The sequence below is a fragment of the Ixodes scapularis genome, unplaced genomic scaffold (genome assembly GCF_016920785.2).
Source record: "Ixodes scapularis isolate PalLabHiFi unplaced genomic scaffold, ASM1692078v2 PGA_scaffold5__190_contigs__length_132052651, whole genome shotgun sequence".
Lineage (NCBI taxonomy): Eukaryota > Metazoa > Arthropoda > Arachnida > Ixodida > Ixodidae > Ixodes > Ixodes scapularis.
Window position 1 is genome coordinate 40,135,786 of NW_024609880.1, and position 18,046 is coordinate 40,153,831.

General features: G+C 48.8%; 1 protein-coding gene across 1 annotated transcript; it reads left to right on the forward strand.

The window, feature by feature from the left end:
- Positions 1 to 7,344: 7,344 nt before the first annotated feature.
- On the forward strand, positions 7,345 to 11,100 carry LOC120839512 (putative uncharacterized protein DDB_G0281733). The gene is made up of 4 exons (XM_042294186.1): positions 7,345 to 7,399; positions 9,117 to 9,374; positions 9,711 to 9,768; positions 11,076 to 11,100. Exons 1-4 carry the CDS (start codon positions 7,345 to 7,347, stop codon positions 11,098 to 11,100), a joined length of 396 nt encoding a protein of 131 aa, XP_042150120.1.
- Positions 11,101 to 18,046: the final 6,946 nt, after the last annotated feature.

An 18,046-nucleotide genomic window follows, 5' to 3' on the forward strand; every position in this document is an offset into this window, starting at 1 on the left:
TCAATGGCACGCAACGGAAACGATCGTTGACGTTCAAGATGACGGAGACACACCACCAACCTTTGCAGTTGTTCGAACATTTTCCACTTTATTTAGCTTCCCAGGTCTTAAAAATCCGCCTTGTAAATGCTACGTCGGCCGTCTGGTCTACATTGTAGGCACGGTACTTTAATCTTTATTACTTTATCTTCAATATATTACAATATTTACATTAAATGTGCGGAATCCATGAACGGTAGCTGAGATCACAGATAGCTTATTATGTATAATTAAAATTGAGGGAAACGAAAACGTCCCTTCTCGTTTTTTCCTCAAGTTTAATTATTCATACCAACGCACTCGGTCTGTGCTTATTATGTCCCGCCGATCGTTCTGTATCTCGAGCTCCTTGGCTGGTCTCGCCGCACGCGCTTGTCCTTTGTGTCTTCTATCGCGCACCGTCCAAATAGGTCCCTACACCAGCTTCCCCCCTAGAAGCGGAGTCCGAACAAGCTTCGAGATGGTGTGCGGGTCAGGTGGTTGGAGAGTTTGAAAATCGGACGGTTTTTGGTCTGTTCGTTTACGTGATGACTGGTTTTGGTGCGAATTGTTTATAGGCCCGGTTGGTATCGAGATAGGCAGGCTTAAGTTGGTCCAATGAGGCATTTTCTTCTCGGTTGCTAATTTACAGCGTAGAGTACTTAGGATGTCGTCGGAGTACCTTGAAGGGGCCGTCATAAGGTGGTTGTAATGGTTTTCGCACCGCGTCATGTCATTGGAGAACGTGCGAACCGGTATCGAGGTCTTGGTCTATGAAGACTTCAGTGGTGGCTTGCTTGCAATCTACCGAAGGTCTGAGTTGTTGCATTGTTGTACGAAGGTCAGATGCGTAATCCATTACGTCAGGGTCAGCAATTTCTAAGTACGCGGTACTTTACTCTCTAATGCTGTACCTACAATATTTCACAATATTTACATTAGATGTGCGGAACCCATGAACGGCAGCTGAGACCACAGAGAGCTTATTATGTCCCGCCGATCGTTCCGTATCTTGAGCTCCTTGGCTGGTCTCGCAGCACACGCTTGTCCTTCTTGTCTTTATATCGCGCACCGTGCAAATGGGTGCCTACGACATCATCGTACGTCGGAAACACGAGTAGCCACAGAATGTTTTACATGTGTACCAAAAGGTGGCGTTGCCGGTCAAACGCAATCATCGACATCGTTTACACGGGTGCGCCAGTTTTACGGTTCGCTAAAACATGTAAATTTCACTTACGGTTTCACGTAGGGTTTCACGAAGCGAATCAACTGCACCGCTCATGATCTAAAATCCGTGTGCTCTAAAAACGACTCGCTAATACGCTCGAATGTATAAGAACTTACCATCATGTTTATCAAAAGTTATAATCCAAAAGCTGGTTTGGTCTGCGAGAAACGCCGCCTAGCTGGAGAAGCAGAGGGGATAAGGCGGTTTTCGAATGGATCTCTCAGATGGCGCCACCTCCTGGCTCAGCTCACTGGACCAGCTGGAGCTGCTTCTCTGATATGAATGGCTGGGGGCGCAATAAAGATACTTGTCAAATTAACGTAGGCCTCCCCTCAACTCTGGCACTCATGATCACAAAGAAAGTAAAACTGAATAAAGAATATGAAAATTTACTTACTCGGAGGTGCAATGAAAATAAAAATTTTACGACAAATATTGAATCAGACGTCGGGTGCCTCTTTGTTTACGAACGTCGACAGTCTTATACTCGAATCTTGCACTCATTGCTTCCGGTTTACCTTATTTTATTACAAACTCACACTCCTGACACGCCAATTAACGCTCAAGTACCTGTTGTGGTGTGCTACAGTACACTGAGAAGCTTTAGAAGGTCCGGAGAACGTTCTGTTAGAGGTTCGGCTCACGGCCGCCTTTGAAGTCGGTCATATGCAAGAGGATTAGGTAGAAAATGGCGCCATGAGCAACTAGACTCACGTCTTTTACATAACTCCAGAAAAGGAAGAGCTTCGATTTGCCATCATAGCAGCCTGCGAGATGGATCCTCATTTGTGCCTTTGAAGAGCGGCCCATTTATTTGTGCGAAGAGCAAGTTTGTGCGAAGAGCTACAAGGAAGATGCATCCTTACAAACTTCGTATGTGCATGAGTTGAAGCACCTCCGAAATGCTGATGATCCCCTCATCTGCGATTTCTGCAATTTACCAAGGTGAAAATTTCTGAGTTCTAACTGGACTCAGTTGAACTGACTTAAGGTACACATTTTAGTTGCAACTGGCCCCAGTTGGTTCTAGTCGCAACTGATCCCAGCTGCAGCTGGTCTAAGTTGGTGCTACGGAATCTTTCATATAGTAAACTAAATAGCAAACTGCATCTGCTTAGTGTCAAAATTCATTGCATCACTCATCAGTGATTTACACAGTTCTGCTGGCTCAGCCGCGGCCTGTCTGCCTTGGCTGAATCTTGCATTCTTTCTGTCAAGATATCTTTCAGGTTAAACGGTACTGGTGTGACATTAACCTTGTAATTATTCCAGTAGGACAAAGTAGCTGCAAGTGAAATAGCAAAATGGTATACACTTGATAACGTTTGTTATTGACTTACAAGCTCACCCTCGACAACGTCAACCTTTTCTGGGGCCAGGGCTGGCTTAGGCAATTCGCCTGAAACTCTCTTATTCGGCGCTAGCACCCCGTTTACATTCCGAGCTGCAGCCCAGCTTGCGACCATATAGATCGTGGAGTCTCCTTCAAAACCATTGTAGGCTTCACTTGCTGCATTATGCTCTTTCTTCACAGCCTTGTCACGATCACACCTACCCCCTTCTTGAGGTGAAACTGTAAATATATATTGAATATTATTGCGAGTCATGCAACGAATACTAAACTGGAAGTTAAATCAGATGTTTTATATCTGAGGGATGCAATACAAAATAGTACTACCAAGCAAACCTGAGAAAGAGGATGAAAAAAAAATTGAAAGACAGCATTTAGAGACACCACAAATATGTCCTTTCTGTTTATTTTGGTCTTTTTTACATTACATGATGGAAGGATTCGCAATGAATGCTTTTCGATTGTCTTTAGTGCACTAAATCTCAGATGTGGCATCATTTGCAGAACAAATAGGTGTTGTGATTGGGGAACTTTACACATATTTATTATCGCCATGAAGAGCAGCAGCAGGTTTTTGTTCAAACAATTTCTAGTGCCTGCCTAACGACGTTTACTGTGTACTCAAGGCTTCTCTTTCCCATTGGTGCCAGCAAGCTTGTGTAAAGTGAAAAATATTTTAACTGAACATCGTTGCACTGTCCCTTTACCTAAAGTTACTTCTTCTTTATTTACTGTTACATTACCGGGGAAACTTAATGGTAGTACCAAGGACGACTGGAGTGGTGGTCGCAACCAGCGTCGTAAGACGCAGTACTCAAAAAGTCCAATAAATATTGAGCAACTTTGCAGCAGCTTCGCTTGATGTGTCGGGAGCTCAAGTTTGAGTTTTCAAATTTGAGCTCCCGAAATTTTTGAAAGTTTTCTGAGGAACACCAACATTTTGTGGCAGTCTGTGATAAACTATATATATGAAGTGTATAACTACAGCCACTTTCGGCCAGTGAGTGGCCGGAAGTCAATGGCTAGTGGCTGGCCAAGCGGGAATGGCCAGAGGCTGGTCAAAAGTGAATGGCCACTGGCTGGCCGAAACCGACTAGCCAGTGGCTGGCCAAAATCAATAGACCAGTGGCTGGTCAAAAGTGACTGGCCAGAAGTGAATGGCCGATGAGTGGCTAAAATGAAATGGCCAGTGATTGGCCAAAGGTAAATGTCCAGTCACTGGCCAAAGGTGAATGGCCAGTCACTGGCCAAATATGAATGGCCAGCCACCGGCCTAAAGTGAATGGCCAGTCACTGGCCAAAAAGGAATGGCCAGTGACTGGCCAAAGGTGAATCGTCAGTCACTGGCCAAACGTAAATGTTCAGAAACTTGCCTAAAGTGAATGGCCAGCGACTGGCATAAAGTGAATGGCAAGCCACCAGACGAGGACCAAAACACTGCTACTGCCGAGCACTTTGGCCAGGCCTCGCCCATCGAAAATTTGGTTGGCCATAGTACACTTGCCAGTGATGGCCCATTCACAAAGTGCTGCTTGGGCATGTACAGAAGTGGAAGAACACACATGCTGATAAGCACGTGCATCACGTTTCTGTGACCTCGGAACCAGGTCGGCAGGGGATGCAATGATGCGCTTCAGCCACGACTCGAGCATTTGACACATTTTGCACTGGCAGCTGGAATGTTCTGCCGCACGTCCACAAAAAACCCGGGCGTGCTCGCTCAGTTTTCCAGCCCCCTCCCCCAAGACACGGCCAGACAATGGGAGATTCGCTTCCAGTCTGAGGAGTGGGAACGGCAACCGCGCCGCACTGAGCAGAATAGACGGAGGCCCATAGAAGAGAAAAGCAAAAAGAACAGGACCCTGCTTATTACGCATGAGAGGCAATGCGTATGTGCTAAGTGTGTCACCACGTTTACGAGAAAAAGGCACAGAGAAGTCAGCAAAGATGGGCCGAAAATGCTTCCTTCTAAATCCCATGTTCCAAGAAAGCAACAGCTGCCGCTGCCAATCCCAGCATGTTTTGAGTCGTTGTCCCCCAATTTTCTGTTTGCTCTCATGTACTCATGATTAATTGTAGCTACTTTCAAGCAATATTTTTTGTATTCACTAATTCAAAAGAGCCGCTCCCAGAGGAGAAACTGTCTGAAAAAACCCAAAGTAAGAAAATGCGCTAGTAGTTATCTTCACGAAAAGGCTTACCAATGTAGAATCTCTGATCGAAATATCACGATCCTAGAAGGAGCTCTGTCAACTTCCTCATGACACCGAGTAGCACAGAGTGCATGCAATCAACAGGATTATCCCAGACGGGGTCGAAGTTGGTCACACTAGCGAGCGCAGATGCTCCTTTGACGCCTTCTGTAGGCTCCCGGAATCGCTCCGCAAGTTTTGCGTCCCTTGATATGGACTCCTCTGTCCTCTCAGCCGGCTCACCCTCCTCCTGCTGGTAGCGTATGCATCCTGCAAAAAATAAAAAGGTACAATAATAGCACACGAATCTCATCACAATTACTGACTGTTCCACACCTAACAGAAGTATCTCGAAGGCAAAACTTTTTTTTTGTTTGAGATGTCAAAACGACAATGAATAGACATATAAAGGACGATGCAACGTTTTGAGTTTTCATTTTACGCACTTTGCACAACAATACTGGCACAAGCCTGACACAAGAATACTCACACATAACACTACTAAGACGTAAGTTTCGCTGTCACTATGTAATTTCACGGGTACACACGCAACATTCCATTCCTTCTAGCTTTCCAAATCTTGCTGATAAAGAACGTTGCTTTTTCTTTCCAACAAAATTTCGTAAAACAAAAAAACGCTAGGGTTAGGTGAATGCAGTTTTCACTTTGTGTTTGCGATGCTTGACAGATATTAGATAAGGCGATAACCCTTACAAAACCAAAATCTGTAAACTTTTTAATTGCTTTATAGGCAGGGCTCCGTGTTTTCGGATAAATTCGAAAAACACCCGCCGGTAAAATGTTTGGCTATTCGGATTTATCCGATAAACTCCGAATTGTTATGTGCCCATGCCAACATCCCCCTCCCCCCCCCCCCCCCCCCCCCCGAAAAAAAAAAAAAATTTTTGTTTTTGTTTTCGGCAGCGCAGGCTCAATGGTCCTGGGAAAATGACTCCATATTTATATTTCAAGCCTCGGACCGATGTCAAAAGGGGGTGTTACGGCTTGTCTCGTCAAGGTTGGTTCAGGGAAACAGGTCATCGTACCATTCGTATCACGGCAAAAGCCACTCTTTTGGTTTCCAGTTTGGGCCATCGGATTTGGGATTTAGAGAAAGAAGAGGGTATGTTTCTGGGGGCAACAGTGAAAGCTATGGACCATAGAGATTGTATAGAATAGGGAAGAGGGCAGTTGAAACTTCTCTATTACATTTACCTCGTGTGGCCGCGGGATAGATTGATGGGATGACTACGAGCTTCCTTGCGGCTATCTCCGGCAGTTTATTCATTTTAAGGTATCGACGTTTATCGAAGCCACACTTGTGTGCGACGTTTGCCGTGGAACAAATTAGTATTGCCAATGACACCAACGTCCAATTCAACTGAAGAAATCTTAATTGATACAAGCGCGTTTTATTTTTTACCTGGCATACGTTTGCATCCGGTTATTATTTATTATTTTTAATAGGAAACACTGCGAAATTAATCTCCGAATTTCGGAGAATTGGGAATATATGAAAAATAAACTTCGATAAACACCGAATTTTCGCTACAAAATAAGCTCCGAAAAACACCTTCCGAAAATCATGAAAAATAAACTCCGAAAACACGGAGCCCTATTTATAAACCATGTTGCAATTGGAGTTGTAAAGCTAGTCAAAATGAGCTAGCTTGTTGCAACGCTGGTCGGAGCGACAAAAATCCCGCATCGGGTCATTGGGTGCGGGACTGGAGGGACTTCTGCGATAAGTCATTGGGTGCGGGACTGGAGGGACTTCCGCAATTTCATATGCGGGGGAGGATGGCAATAATTAAGTTAAGTGACAAATCTAGGGTGAACTTAACAAGAATCTTTACATGTCTGGCTGTTGTGTTTGATGCATCATCTGAGAGAGTCGCGTGCCATTCATTGTCGCCTTTTTGTGATGAGAATAAGAGTAAAAAATATTGATTTGTTAATCTTTTGGGTATTTTGTGATTTGTTCCCTTTATTTTGTTTGTCTATAAGTAAAGTCCAAAATTATGAGCCATCTGCGCTAATTCCATGTCATAATGTTTCAAGTGACCTTAAACAAAAAAAGGAAAACAATGGCTGCCGAGCTGCTCTCTAAGATGATGCATTAAAACCAACAGGCTGATGTGCAAAGAGTGGCACCAAGGTCGCCCTAGATGCGTCGCTTATCATTAATACCATCCTCCCCTGTTCCCAAATTCGCGACAGTCCTTTTAGCCTCACTCTCAATGGCTTATCGTGACAGGCATGCCTCATGTGGAAGTTTAGTCACTTCGGCCAGCGTTCCTACAAGCCAGCTCATTTTGATGCCCACTGTACTAGCGTCTCATATGTAAAAAGCATACATAGCTTGAACTTATGTAATTTGGTCTGACATGCTGGTTGCAAAACTTCAACGCTTGATTGTTTTACACCATAGAAGTGGTACTTCGAGGAAAGCAATAAGAAGGAGTAACCCTCAGCACTGCAATAGTATGTCACATAGAGGAGATGTACAAAGTGCCAGCCTACCTGCCACATGCTCCCTTTGATGAGACACCATGGGCATCCAAAAAATATCCAGAGTACAGGACATGGTTCTGCACCACTCCACACGCAGGAGCGTCTACACAGCAGCAAATTAGGTGAACTTGTAACTTGTAGCCTGCTGTCACATACATCCACCGGATCGGGTTCACGTCCGTCACAACACGAATGCAGTTTTCCCTTTGTGCAGCATGTGAAATTATGTCGATCTTCAGGAAGACAAACAAGGGCTGCAGCGAAATATTTGTTTAATTTACCGCCATGCCATAATGGATATAGACAAAGGCTGATCTAATTTTATGGTGCTTAGTTTGGAATGAAATACCTATAATATAAGGCTGGAAAATAATTTTCTGCCCTCCTCAAAAAGATTCTTTCATGATTATGAAATGCACTTACGTTAGTTACTTTCTAGAACGCGATTTCTTTTGTTTATTTACGCATTGCATGAGTCTACTGTACTCTGCCGCTTGTTAAATCTTTATTAAGGCTCTGTTATACTCCGGCGTAACGCGTGCGTGCATGCAAGCGCGTCACAGCGACGTCACGTCGGCGAAAACCCGACGCTCTATTGGGAGTATTCACTGGACGCCATATTTGTGGGTCGTGTTTAGAGCGCGTGCTCAGAACGAGCTCACATCAGTAGGCTGCTAATACTGGCACTCTTGATGGTGCGGAATGCACGTTGCAAAAGAACTGTGGAAGCTCGCCATTAGCACGCGCTCAATATTCGCGCACACAGCTGTGGCCGCCAGAGAATACTCCCTGTACTCCGGCGTCTTGGCGTAACCGGCGCGACCGGCGGAGCTCGACGCTGCGTGACTCTCGGGCAGAGGGCGCGAGCGTGTCCGCAAGGCGCGACCATATTATGCTGGCAGCACTATCCAGGCGGCGCTGTAACATTCGATTTTGCACGTGCCACGTTCGAATGCAATCATCTGTCAGCATCTGTAGACGCGCGATAATAAAACGTCTAGAAAATAAAAAAAAAATAATATAAAAAAAAGATTTATACAGCTCGCGGCCTCAGTGTCCCATTCAGCTTTATTATTTTATTGCGTTCTTTCATAGCTTTTGAGAGCCCGTATGTTTCACTTTACGTGATAGTGAAGCTCAAGCTACTTGCAAAAACATGTTCCCCTGAACGATTCTCGCACTGCACGAGCGCGCGTGCTTGGAAGGGTCACTGCTAGTCACTGCAACCTCGGAGCGCGAGCAACGTTAGCGACGTTGCTCGCGAGTGTGCGCTTGCGAGCGTATTTGCGAGTCGCGCGCGCAGCAACATTAGAGCGCCAAGAGCCTAGCGCACCAAAACGTTAGCGCCGCGACTCCCGAGCGCGGCGCGACTCCCGAGCGCGGCGCGACTCCCGAGCGCGGCGCGACTCCCGAGCGCGGCGCGACTCCCGAGCGCGGCGCGACTCCCGAGCGCGGCGCGACTCCCGAGCGCGGCGCGACTCCCGAGCGCGGCGCGACTCCCGAGCGCGGCGCGACTCCCGAGCGCGGCGCGACTCCCGAGCGCGGCGCGACTCCCGAGCGCGGCGCGACTCCCGAGCGCGGCGCGACTCCCGAGCGCGGCGCGACTCCCGAGCGCGGCGCGACTCCCGAGCGCGGCGCGACTCCCGAGCGCGGCGCGACTCCCGAGCGCGGCGCGACTCCCGAGCGCGGCGCGACTCCCGAGCGCGGCGCGACTCCCGAGCGCGGCGCGACTCCCGAGCGCGGCGCGACTCCCGAGCGCGGCGCGACTCCCGAGCGCGGCGCGACTCCCGAGCGCGGCGCGACTCCCGAGCGCGGCGCGACTCCCGAGCGCGGCGCGACTCCCGAGCGCGGCGCGACTCCCGAGCGCGGCGCGACTCCCGAGCGCGGCGCGACTCCCGAGCGCGGCGCGACTCCCGAGCGCGGCGCGACTCCCGAGCGCGGCGCGACTCCCGAGCGCGGCGCGACTCCCGAGCGCGGCGCGACTCCCGAGCGCGGCGCGACTCCCGAGCGCGGCGCGACTCCCGAGCGCGGCGCGACTCCCGAGCGCGGCGCGACTCCCGAGCGCGGCGCGACTCCCGAGCGCGGCGCGACTCCCGAGCGCGGCGCGACTCCCGAGCGCGGCGCGACTCCCGAGCGCGGCGCGACTCCCGAGCGCGGCGCGACTCCCGAGCGCGGCGCGACTCCCGAGCGCGGCGCGACTCCCGAGCGCGGCGCGACTCCCGAGCGCGGCGCGACTCCCGAGCGCGGCGCGACTCCCGAGCGCGGCGCGACTCCCGAGCGCGGCGCGACTCCCGAGCGCGGCGCGACTCCCGAGCGCGGCGCGACTCCCGAGCGCGGCGCGACTCCCGAGCGCGGCGCGACTCCCGAGCGCGGCGCGACTCCCGAGCGCGGCGCGACTCCCGAGCGCGGCGCGACTCCCGAGCGCGGCGCGACTCCCGAGCGCGGCGCGACTCCCGAGCGCGGCGCGACTCCCGAGCGCGGCGCGACTCCCGAGCGCGGCGCGACTCCCGAGCGCGGCGCGACTCCCGAGCGCGGCGCGACTCCCGAGCGCGGCGCGACTCCCGAGCGCGGCGCGACTCCCGAGCGCGGCGCGACTCCCGAGCGCGGCGCGACTCCCGAGCGCGGCGCGACTCCCGAGCGCGGCGCGACTCCCGAGCGCGGCGCGACTCCCGAGCGCGGCGCGACTCCCGAGCGCGGCGCGACTCCCCAAGGCGTGCGACTCCGAGGGTGCGCGACTTTCGAGGACGTGCGCCCTCAAAGGAGCACGACTTGCGAGGGTGCGTGATTCCCGAGGGCGTACGACTCCCGAGGGTTCGCGACTCCCGATGGCGCGCGACTCTCGTGCGCGCGCGACTCTCGAGCGCGCGCGACTCTCGAGCGCGGGCGACTCTCGAGCGCGCGCGACTCTCGAGTGCCCATAACTCTTGAGCGCGTGCGACTCTCGATCGCGCCTGACTCCCGAGGGCGCGTGACTCTCCAGGGCATGCGACTTCCCCGCGCGCGGGTCTCTCGAGTTCGCGCGACTTCTGAGGGTGCTTGAAATTCGAGGGCGGGCGACCCGAGGGAACGCGACTTCCGTGCGCGCGTTACTCCGGAGGGCGTGCGACACCCGAGCGCGCACGATTACCGAGGGCCGTGACATCGGAGGGCGCGCGACGCCTGAGCGCGCAACTTCCGAGGGCGCGTGATACCCAAGGCGTGCGACTCCGAGGGTGCGCGACTTTCGAGGGCTCGAGACTTTCGAGGGTGCGCAACTCCCGAGGGCGTGCGACTCCCGACGACGCGTGACTTCGGAGGGCGCTCGACTCCCGAGCGCGCGACTACCGAGGGCGCGCGCGACTTCCGAGGGCTCGCGACTCCCGAGGGTGCGCCACTCTCGAGGGCGTGTGACTCCCGAGGACGCGCGACTCCCGAGGGTTCGCGACTTCCGAGGGCGCGCGACTCCCGAGGACGCTCGACTCCCGAGGGCGCGCGTCTTTTGAGAGTGCGCGACTGCCGAGAGCGCGCGACTAGAGGGCGCACAACTCCCGATGCCGCGCAACTTTCGAGGGCGCGCGACTCCCAGCGCGCGCGACTCACAAAGGCGCGCGACTTCCGAGGGCGCGTGGTTCCCGAGGGCGTGCGACTCCGAGGCCGCGCAACTTCCGAGGACGCGCGACTCCTGAGGGCGCGCGACTCCTGAGGGCGCGCGACTCCTTAGGGCGGATGATCTCCGAGGATGCGCGACTCCCGAGGGCGCGCAACTCCCGAGTGCGCGCGTCTCCCGAAGGTGCGCGACTTTCGAGGGCGCGTGATTCCCGAGGGCTTGCGACTCCGAGGGTACGCAAGCTCCCGTTTTATGGGGGGTTTGAGGGCTGGATGGCGCCATAAATAATGACCTCAAGATGTCACTTCATTTTTAGCTGAAACTTAGATTGGCTCTTATGACATTTCAACATATTTGGCACTAATCAGTTTCTTTTTAAGGTCGATGTTTGTTTCTTGTTTCATACCGTTCAGACGCCAGTACTTTGTTGTGCTTCTGTTATAGCATTCTTCAGGAAGAGAAAAAACACTATATGCAAAGAATATCTTTAGAGACATATTTAACTCGGATGCCTCCCGAGTGAATTTAGCGACCAAGTGTACGATCGTGTGCTTGGTATCTAGTAGCGTTCGAAACTATCGGCGCGGTGATGTTTGAAATCTTGAAATCCCACTAGATACAAGCGCGAAGTAATCGTAAGGATAAATTAAAAATAAAGATTGCACTGTCAAAACGGATATTTTACAAAAAGCAGATAGCTCGACATCCCTTCTTTATGAAATCTATTGGTGTCGCCGAAACGCTGGGCTGCTTTGCAACGTGGAAGTCATCTGCTGTTGTTGTTTTTTGTCCTAATATTTTCATGCGCAGGGCCGAGCAGGCAAAGCTCGCTCACTGACTTCTAGATTATTCGCGTTTATTGTTACTCGGGACGTAGCGTTTTTCATATCGTCTTGCTTCTTTTCCCTCGTAAGTGCTTGTTTATTTTCACCCGAACACACGAGTCTCGGACTTTCCAGGCCGAATTTTCGAGATGGTGGCGCACGCCAGATAAGGAGGGGCGCGGGACCTTGTCGGGTCTGCCTCAATCTCGCTGGCTGTTTGTTCACTGCCCAATCGCTGCCCGCATTTGTGCTGTCACAACGCTAGTATTTTTTTTAACAATTTTGTTTGTTGTTTCATCTTTTATATTTAGTTCACATCTGTCGAGTTCTTTTCCACCCGTGACAATATATATCGACCCTCCCCCGCCTCCCGCACCCTTATAATGGCCCTCAACGTTTTGTGGGTGGGCTATCTTCCGCCTATACGTCCAAATGAGTGTGAGACCCCTCCTTTATAACTACCGGCTTCACCTACAGCGTGGGTGGGTCAGTCCGAACCACTGGACCACGAGCACTGTGATCCAGATGCAGTGACTATAGCATGCCTATATGTTTATGACATTATTGACTATAAGCAGAAAGATTTTGTAGATAGGCTCTTGTTACCGCTAGTCTTTGAGCCCGGTCAGCTACAGAGGCGCGGTAATTTAAGGCTGCTTCAAACAGCCCCGCTTTTGTATATTACGTTACACCCGAAAGATTACCCCACAATTCCCGCGGATATCTGTTATTTATATTAAGCGTAGATACCAGTTCATTAGGATAGCCTGGCACGCGACTTTCGAGACACGAATGCATCGGTGACTAAGAAAACAGTGCAATGTCAGCTTTTCCGGCTATGTTTCGGGTTTTCGCAAAAAATACTCGATTGGCTCCGAGATATAGGGACGGGACAGACAAATGCATTGTTTTGTTTTGATGCTTCGCAAAAAAGCAGCTCTCTTGAAAACTTGCCCTAAAACAAGCTGGATTCCTTCCGATCATAATGAAATGCCTGTCGTCTACACTCTGTATTGAATGTGCTGCGGTACTTGAAACATTTCTCAAACAAATCATTCTAGGATGACGTGGCACTGTGGGGTACATACAATATAGGTTGTTTAATTGATGACACTGTTGAAATCTATGTTGTGAGCGGGGAATACGCACGGCTTTCGGCCATCTTGTGTGGTCAAATATTTTTGACCGTTAAGAACCTTGTCGATTGAAACGACTCAGTGTATGGCGTCGTAAAAAAATCAGCATCAAATTAAATAAACCTTCCTGTTGCATTCGTTCTCTCGCACGCGGACTCAGCAAAAATAGCTTTCAATTGCTTTGGACCCCAGAAACTGTACAATGCTTTCTTTAGAAAACGGAAAAGCTTCTATTCGTCATAAAAAAAAAAAAAATTAATTGCATAAGTTTAGCCATTCTCACCATCCGGAATGGCGCCTACGCAGAGATCTACAGCCCACTGATGAGAGAACCCACAGCACGGTGCATTATGGCAACACCGACGTACACTCTCAAAACCTGAGACGCACGCTGTTAATCGCTTCGTTCGAGACTGCCGCTTGAAAGGTCCATAACAAGAGTGTCCCACTAGTTACAAATATTTTTCACATGCTGTGTAGTATTGATGAGCTGTATCATGATTATCCCTGTATTTACCGGTATTGAGCACATAGTGTTTAATATTGATAATATTGTCTAGCTATACCAATAATGTTCCAATATTCACCAATAATATGCACATACTGGATAAATTGTATATTGTCCAGCGGTACCAAGATCGCAGCAATATTTACCAATCCCAGGGACAAATTGGATAATATTTGACAGCTTTACCATAATTATTTTAATAGTTACCGACATTGGACACATACTTGGTAATCTTGGTATTATTGGTATTATTGTCCTGCTATATAAAGATTGTCCGAATATTTACCAAAGCTGTGCACATTCAGGATAATATTGTCCAGCTACTTTATGATTGTCCTTATATTTACTAATATTGGCATATATTGCATAATATTGGACAACTACACCCAGATTATAACAATATTTATCAATATTGGTCACAGCCTGGGTAACATTAAGAATACTGTGCAGCTATGTGACTATTGGGGAAGCCAGCCCACTATGAGCTAAGTTACCCAATTGCCATCCAATAATGGCTTAGCATTTCCTGCTGCCTCTGAACAGATACCATTACCATTACTTACTGCAATACAGGTTCAAAACATCAAAAACAATACAGGTTAAAAACAGAAGGTTAAAAACGGTTAGTCAATTTTTATAAAAATGACTTTCGTGTGCGCTCATTTTAAATATTACTGAATAACTTAAGATAGCGATTGGATTTAAAAATTGTTTCAACTTGTGGGTGAGTCCACGAGAGATCGAACATGTAGGTCACTCAACATTTTTATCTTTTTTTTTATATGTGATGTACACAGAAGTAAATCGCTCGAAACTGAACGTTTTTTCTCAAAAACGCGTCTTTTTTCTCAAAAACGCGTCGAAACATTTTTAGTTCACTACGTGAACTAAAAATGTTTCGAGATCGTGCGACAGCCCTGCTCCCACCGCGGACTGCATTACTTGCCACCTCTTTGCCAAGGGAGGCAAAGAGTGGTACGCCAACACTTTTTTTGTTTCATGTAACACACCAAAGTTTAAGTCAACTGCATACAACTATTATGTACCTCATGAACTAAACAAATATTTAAAATATTCGTAACTGTAAACCGGGTGAAACAAATGCACTAACTGTCAGGCCGTCTACCTCAATATATATGGCAATAACAGGTTAAACAAATATGCATAGTATCGGCCAGGGAATCTAAATTATTCCCGAAGAATATAAAACTTCCGATCAAAATATAAACAGAGAAAAGATTATTTTGAAAAAGCACACTTTTAAACAATTGCTCAAAATAAAAAAAAACGGCCTCAATTTTATTAAATCTCTGGTGTATAACTCTCCTTAGGCCAGTGAAAAAGAACGTATAAAAATATGTCACACCATTTGCTTGGTTCAAAAGATCTAAGCGGTCAAAGTGGCGGTTGCGAAGCGCCTTGACTACGGTGTTTTTCGGAACTCGCGACTGGTATACATATTTTTTTTTTTTTGCTTTTTGCTTTTTCTTTTAGGAAAAAGTAACGTCTTTTCCCACAAATAAGAAATTCATGTGTTATAGCTTGCTCTAATAAAAAAATATCTTTCCCGATTTTTTTTGTTGTTGTTTCTTGTGGTTGTACAGGCACTCATGAAAGTTTACGCGCCTTGATTGCGCTTGGACTTCGCATGTATCGTTTATTAAAACTGGAGGGCATGAAAGAACGACGCCTCCGGTACAAGGCTAGGGGCGCTTATGTTACGGCGAAGCCGAGAAGAAGGTTTATTTACGTTTGCCACGCAGTATACGTGGTTCGCAGTCACTGTCGCTGTCAGGCGCTGGTAAGATATTTGAGCTCACGTTTACCGCGGGGCAAACCTACACATCCCCCTTTGCTCCACCGTAACTTAACCGCCCCGTATACTTGTACCCGAGGCGTCGTGCCTTTTCTTCTCTACAATTCTAATAGACGCGCCTCTATCAGTCTTTAGTATAACTCCGGCACGAACAGTTGTCCATGCACGACCTAAATATGACGGCTTGTCAACGCTTCCAATTGAAGAATATTTGGAGAATCCACAACTCTTAGCGCATCAAGGTGGATTACTGCGACAGCTCAGCTAGACTCTTTTCGAATGCGTTGGTGTCGGCACGTGAGTGAAGTTATATAGACATTTGTGTGTTTCTGCGTGTATGCTCAGGAAAGGCACAGATGCAGAGCTTCACTGCACGGGAACTTTAACTCTGCTTGGTTCGTGGCCACTGCGTTGGTCGTCAGCGGATGAACTCCTCGGTTGGAACAGCACTGCGAAACCTTCGTGCATCATTTGGTTTGGCGGCGTGGACGAAGCAACTGGAGAAGCGACAGACGTCGCCGTTGTGCACGCAATGCACGCGGCTCGTAGCTCCCTCAGAGTTTTTTGCGCCGACCACTTCCGCGTTCACAAGAAGGAGATACCTTCCAACAAAAAGTTTCACAGTGTCAAGCTTCTAGATGTTGAATCACTACGGAAGCTGATTGCTACCAGGATCTGGTAATTTACAGGATACAGACCAGGTCTGCCAGTACTGCTTTGGGCGTCTGAAGGTGCTCCTATCCTCACCTATCGGCAGACCTGATGAAACCAACGCGACATTTTTTCAGGCAGAAGAAGAGCTAATATCCTTATCTGCCGACACACCTGAAGAAATCGACGAGACATTTCTTCAGTAAGAAGAAGCTGTCAATGACCTGACCAGGTACGTCCAACTTTCCAGAGTTTGTCTGTTGAAGCCAGCATTTTTCATTCGAAAACGGCACACAAAAATCTAATGAGGAGAGAAAAGAGGCAGAGGCTGAAAAGAACGTATTGACAAAAATACGCGCAAGCTTAAGTATCCCCTATACTTAAACATGAGCGTATTTTTGTCAACACTTCCTTTTCAATCTCTGCCTGTTTTCTTTACACATTGCATTTTCTGAGGCCTTTCCAAATGGAATGGCTTCAGCGGAGAAACTTTGGAAAGTTGGACTTACCTGAACAGGTCATTGACTGCTTCCTCCTAAAGAAATGTCTCGTATGTTTCATCGGGTGTGCCGGCAGATGAGGATAGGAGCGCCTTCAGGTGCCTAAAGCAGTGCTGGTAGACCTGGTCTGTATCCTGCAAATTACCCGATCATGGTAGTATGCAGCATCCGCAGTAATTCTACATCTAGAAGCTTGACACTATGAAAATTTCTGTTGGAAGGCATCGTCTTCTTTTGAACGCGGAGGTAATCGCCGCAAAAAACTCTGAGTGAGCTATGTGATCCGTGCATTGAGTGCCAAACGGCGATGTCTGTCCCTTCTCCCGTGGCTTTGTCTATGCCGCCAAACCAACTGAAGCTTGAGGGTTTCGCAATGCTGTTGTCTTGTTGCGACCGAGGAGTTCCCCTGCTGACGACCAACACCATTGGCCACGACCAGGCAGAGTCAAAGTCCACGTGCAGTAAAGGTCTGCCTCTGTGCCTTTTCTGGGCATACACGCACAAAGACACAAATGTCCAGATCAGGTACGTAGCCAGAATTTTGTTTCGCGGGGGCGGGGTGGGTGCCCATGACAAAATACTGTATGAGGGGGAGGGGGAGAGGAGGCCCCAGCAAAACGAAAGATTTCAAGGGGCGAGGGGGGGGGGGCACAGGGCCCGCCCCCCCCCCCCCCCCCCCTTTCTGTCTACGTGCCTGATCCAGATGACATCACTGGCGCGCCGACACCAATTCTGCCACAGCGCACTCTAACAGAGTCTAGCTGACTGTGGCACTAATCCATCTTCATGAGCTGAGAGTTGCGGATTCTTCAAATATTCTTCATGGCGAAGCGTTGACGAGCGGTCATATTTAGGTCGTTGTTGCGTTTTTAGACGCAGGGAAAGAAGCACATGGACAACTGTTCGTGCCGGAGTTAGACTAAAGACTCATAGAGGCGCGTCTATTAGAACTGTAGAGAATAAATGCACGACGGCTCGGGTACAAGGGTGCGGGGCGCATATGTTACAGCGGAGCGAAGGGGGTGTTGTACGTTTGCCCCGCGGTAAACTTGAGCTGATATATCCTACCAGCTCCAGACAGCGACTGCGACCGCGAACCACGTATACACAGCGTGGCAAACGTAAACCTCCTCCGTGGCTTCGCTCTAGCATAAGCGCCCGATAGCCAAAGTGGCAACCGCCACTTTTACCGATTAGAACTTCTGTAGCAAGCAAATTGTGCGACATGTCTTTGTAGGTTCTTCTTGCCTGGCCTAAATCGAGTTGCATCCCAGACCTTTATCAAAATCAAGATCGGGTTTTTTATTTCGTTTTTCAATATCGGTATTTTTTTTTAAAATGTGTTTTTTCAAGTCTTTTTAATGACAATATTTTTATTGGAGGTTCATATTTTTTATTAACACTTTACGTGCCCTGGCCTATAGTATGTGTAGTTTTCAAACTCGATAATGCCATACATATTGAGGTAGAAGTCCTGAAATTTAGCGTATTTGTTGCACCTGGTCTAAAGTTATGAATTTTTTTTATATATATATATATATATATATTTTATAAAGCACATAATAGTGGCTCGCAATTGACTTAAACTTTGTAGTGTTACATACAACAGCAAACATTTTTGGTGTACCACTCCTTGCCTGCCTTCCCTAAGACAGCAAAGTTGGCAACTAATGCAGTCCGCAGTGGGAGGAGGGCCGTCGCCCATTCTGGAAACATTTT

Coding starts and splice junctions, on each gene's coding strand:
- LOC120839512 (XM_042294186.1), top strand. CDS start 7,345: ATGGGCATCCAAAAAATATCCAGAGTACAGGACATGGTTCTGCACCAC. Junction 7,400..9,116: donor GGTTCTGCACCACTCCACAC/GCAGGAGCGTCT, acceptor GCGACTCCCGAG/CGCGGCGCGACTCCCGAGCG. Junction 9,769..11,075: donor CGGCGCGACTCCCGAGCGCG/GCGCGACTCCCG, acceptor CGTCTCCCGAAG/GTGCGCGACTTTCGAGGGCG.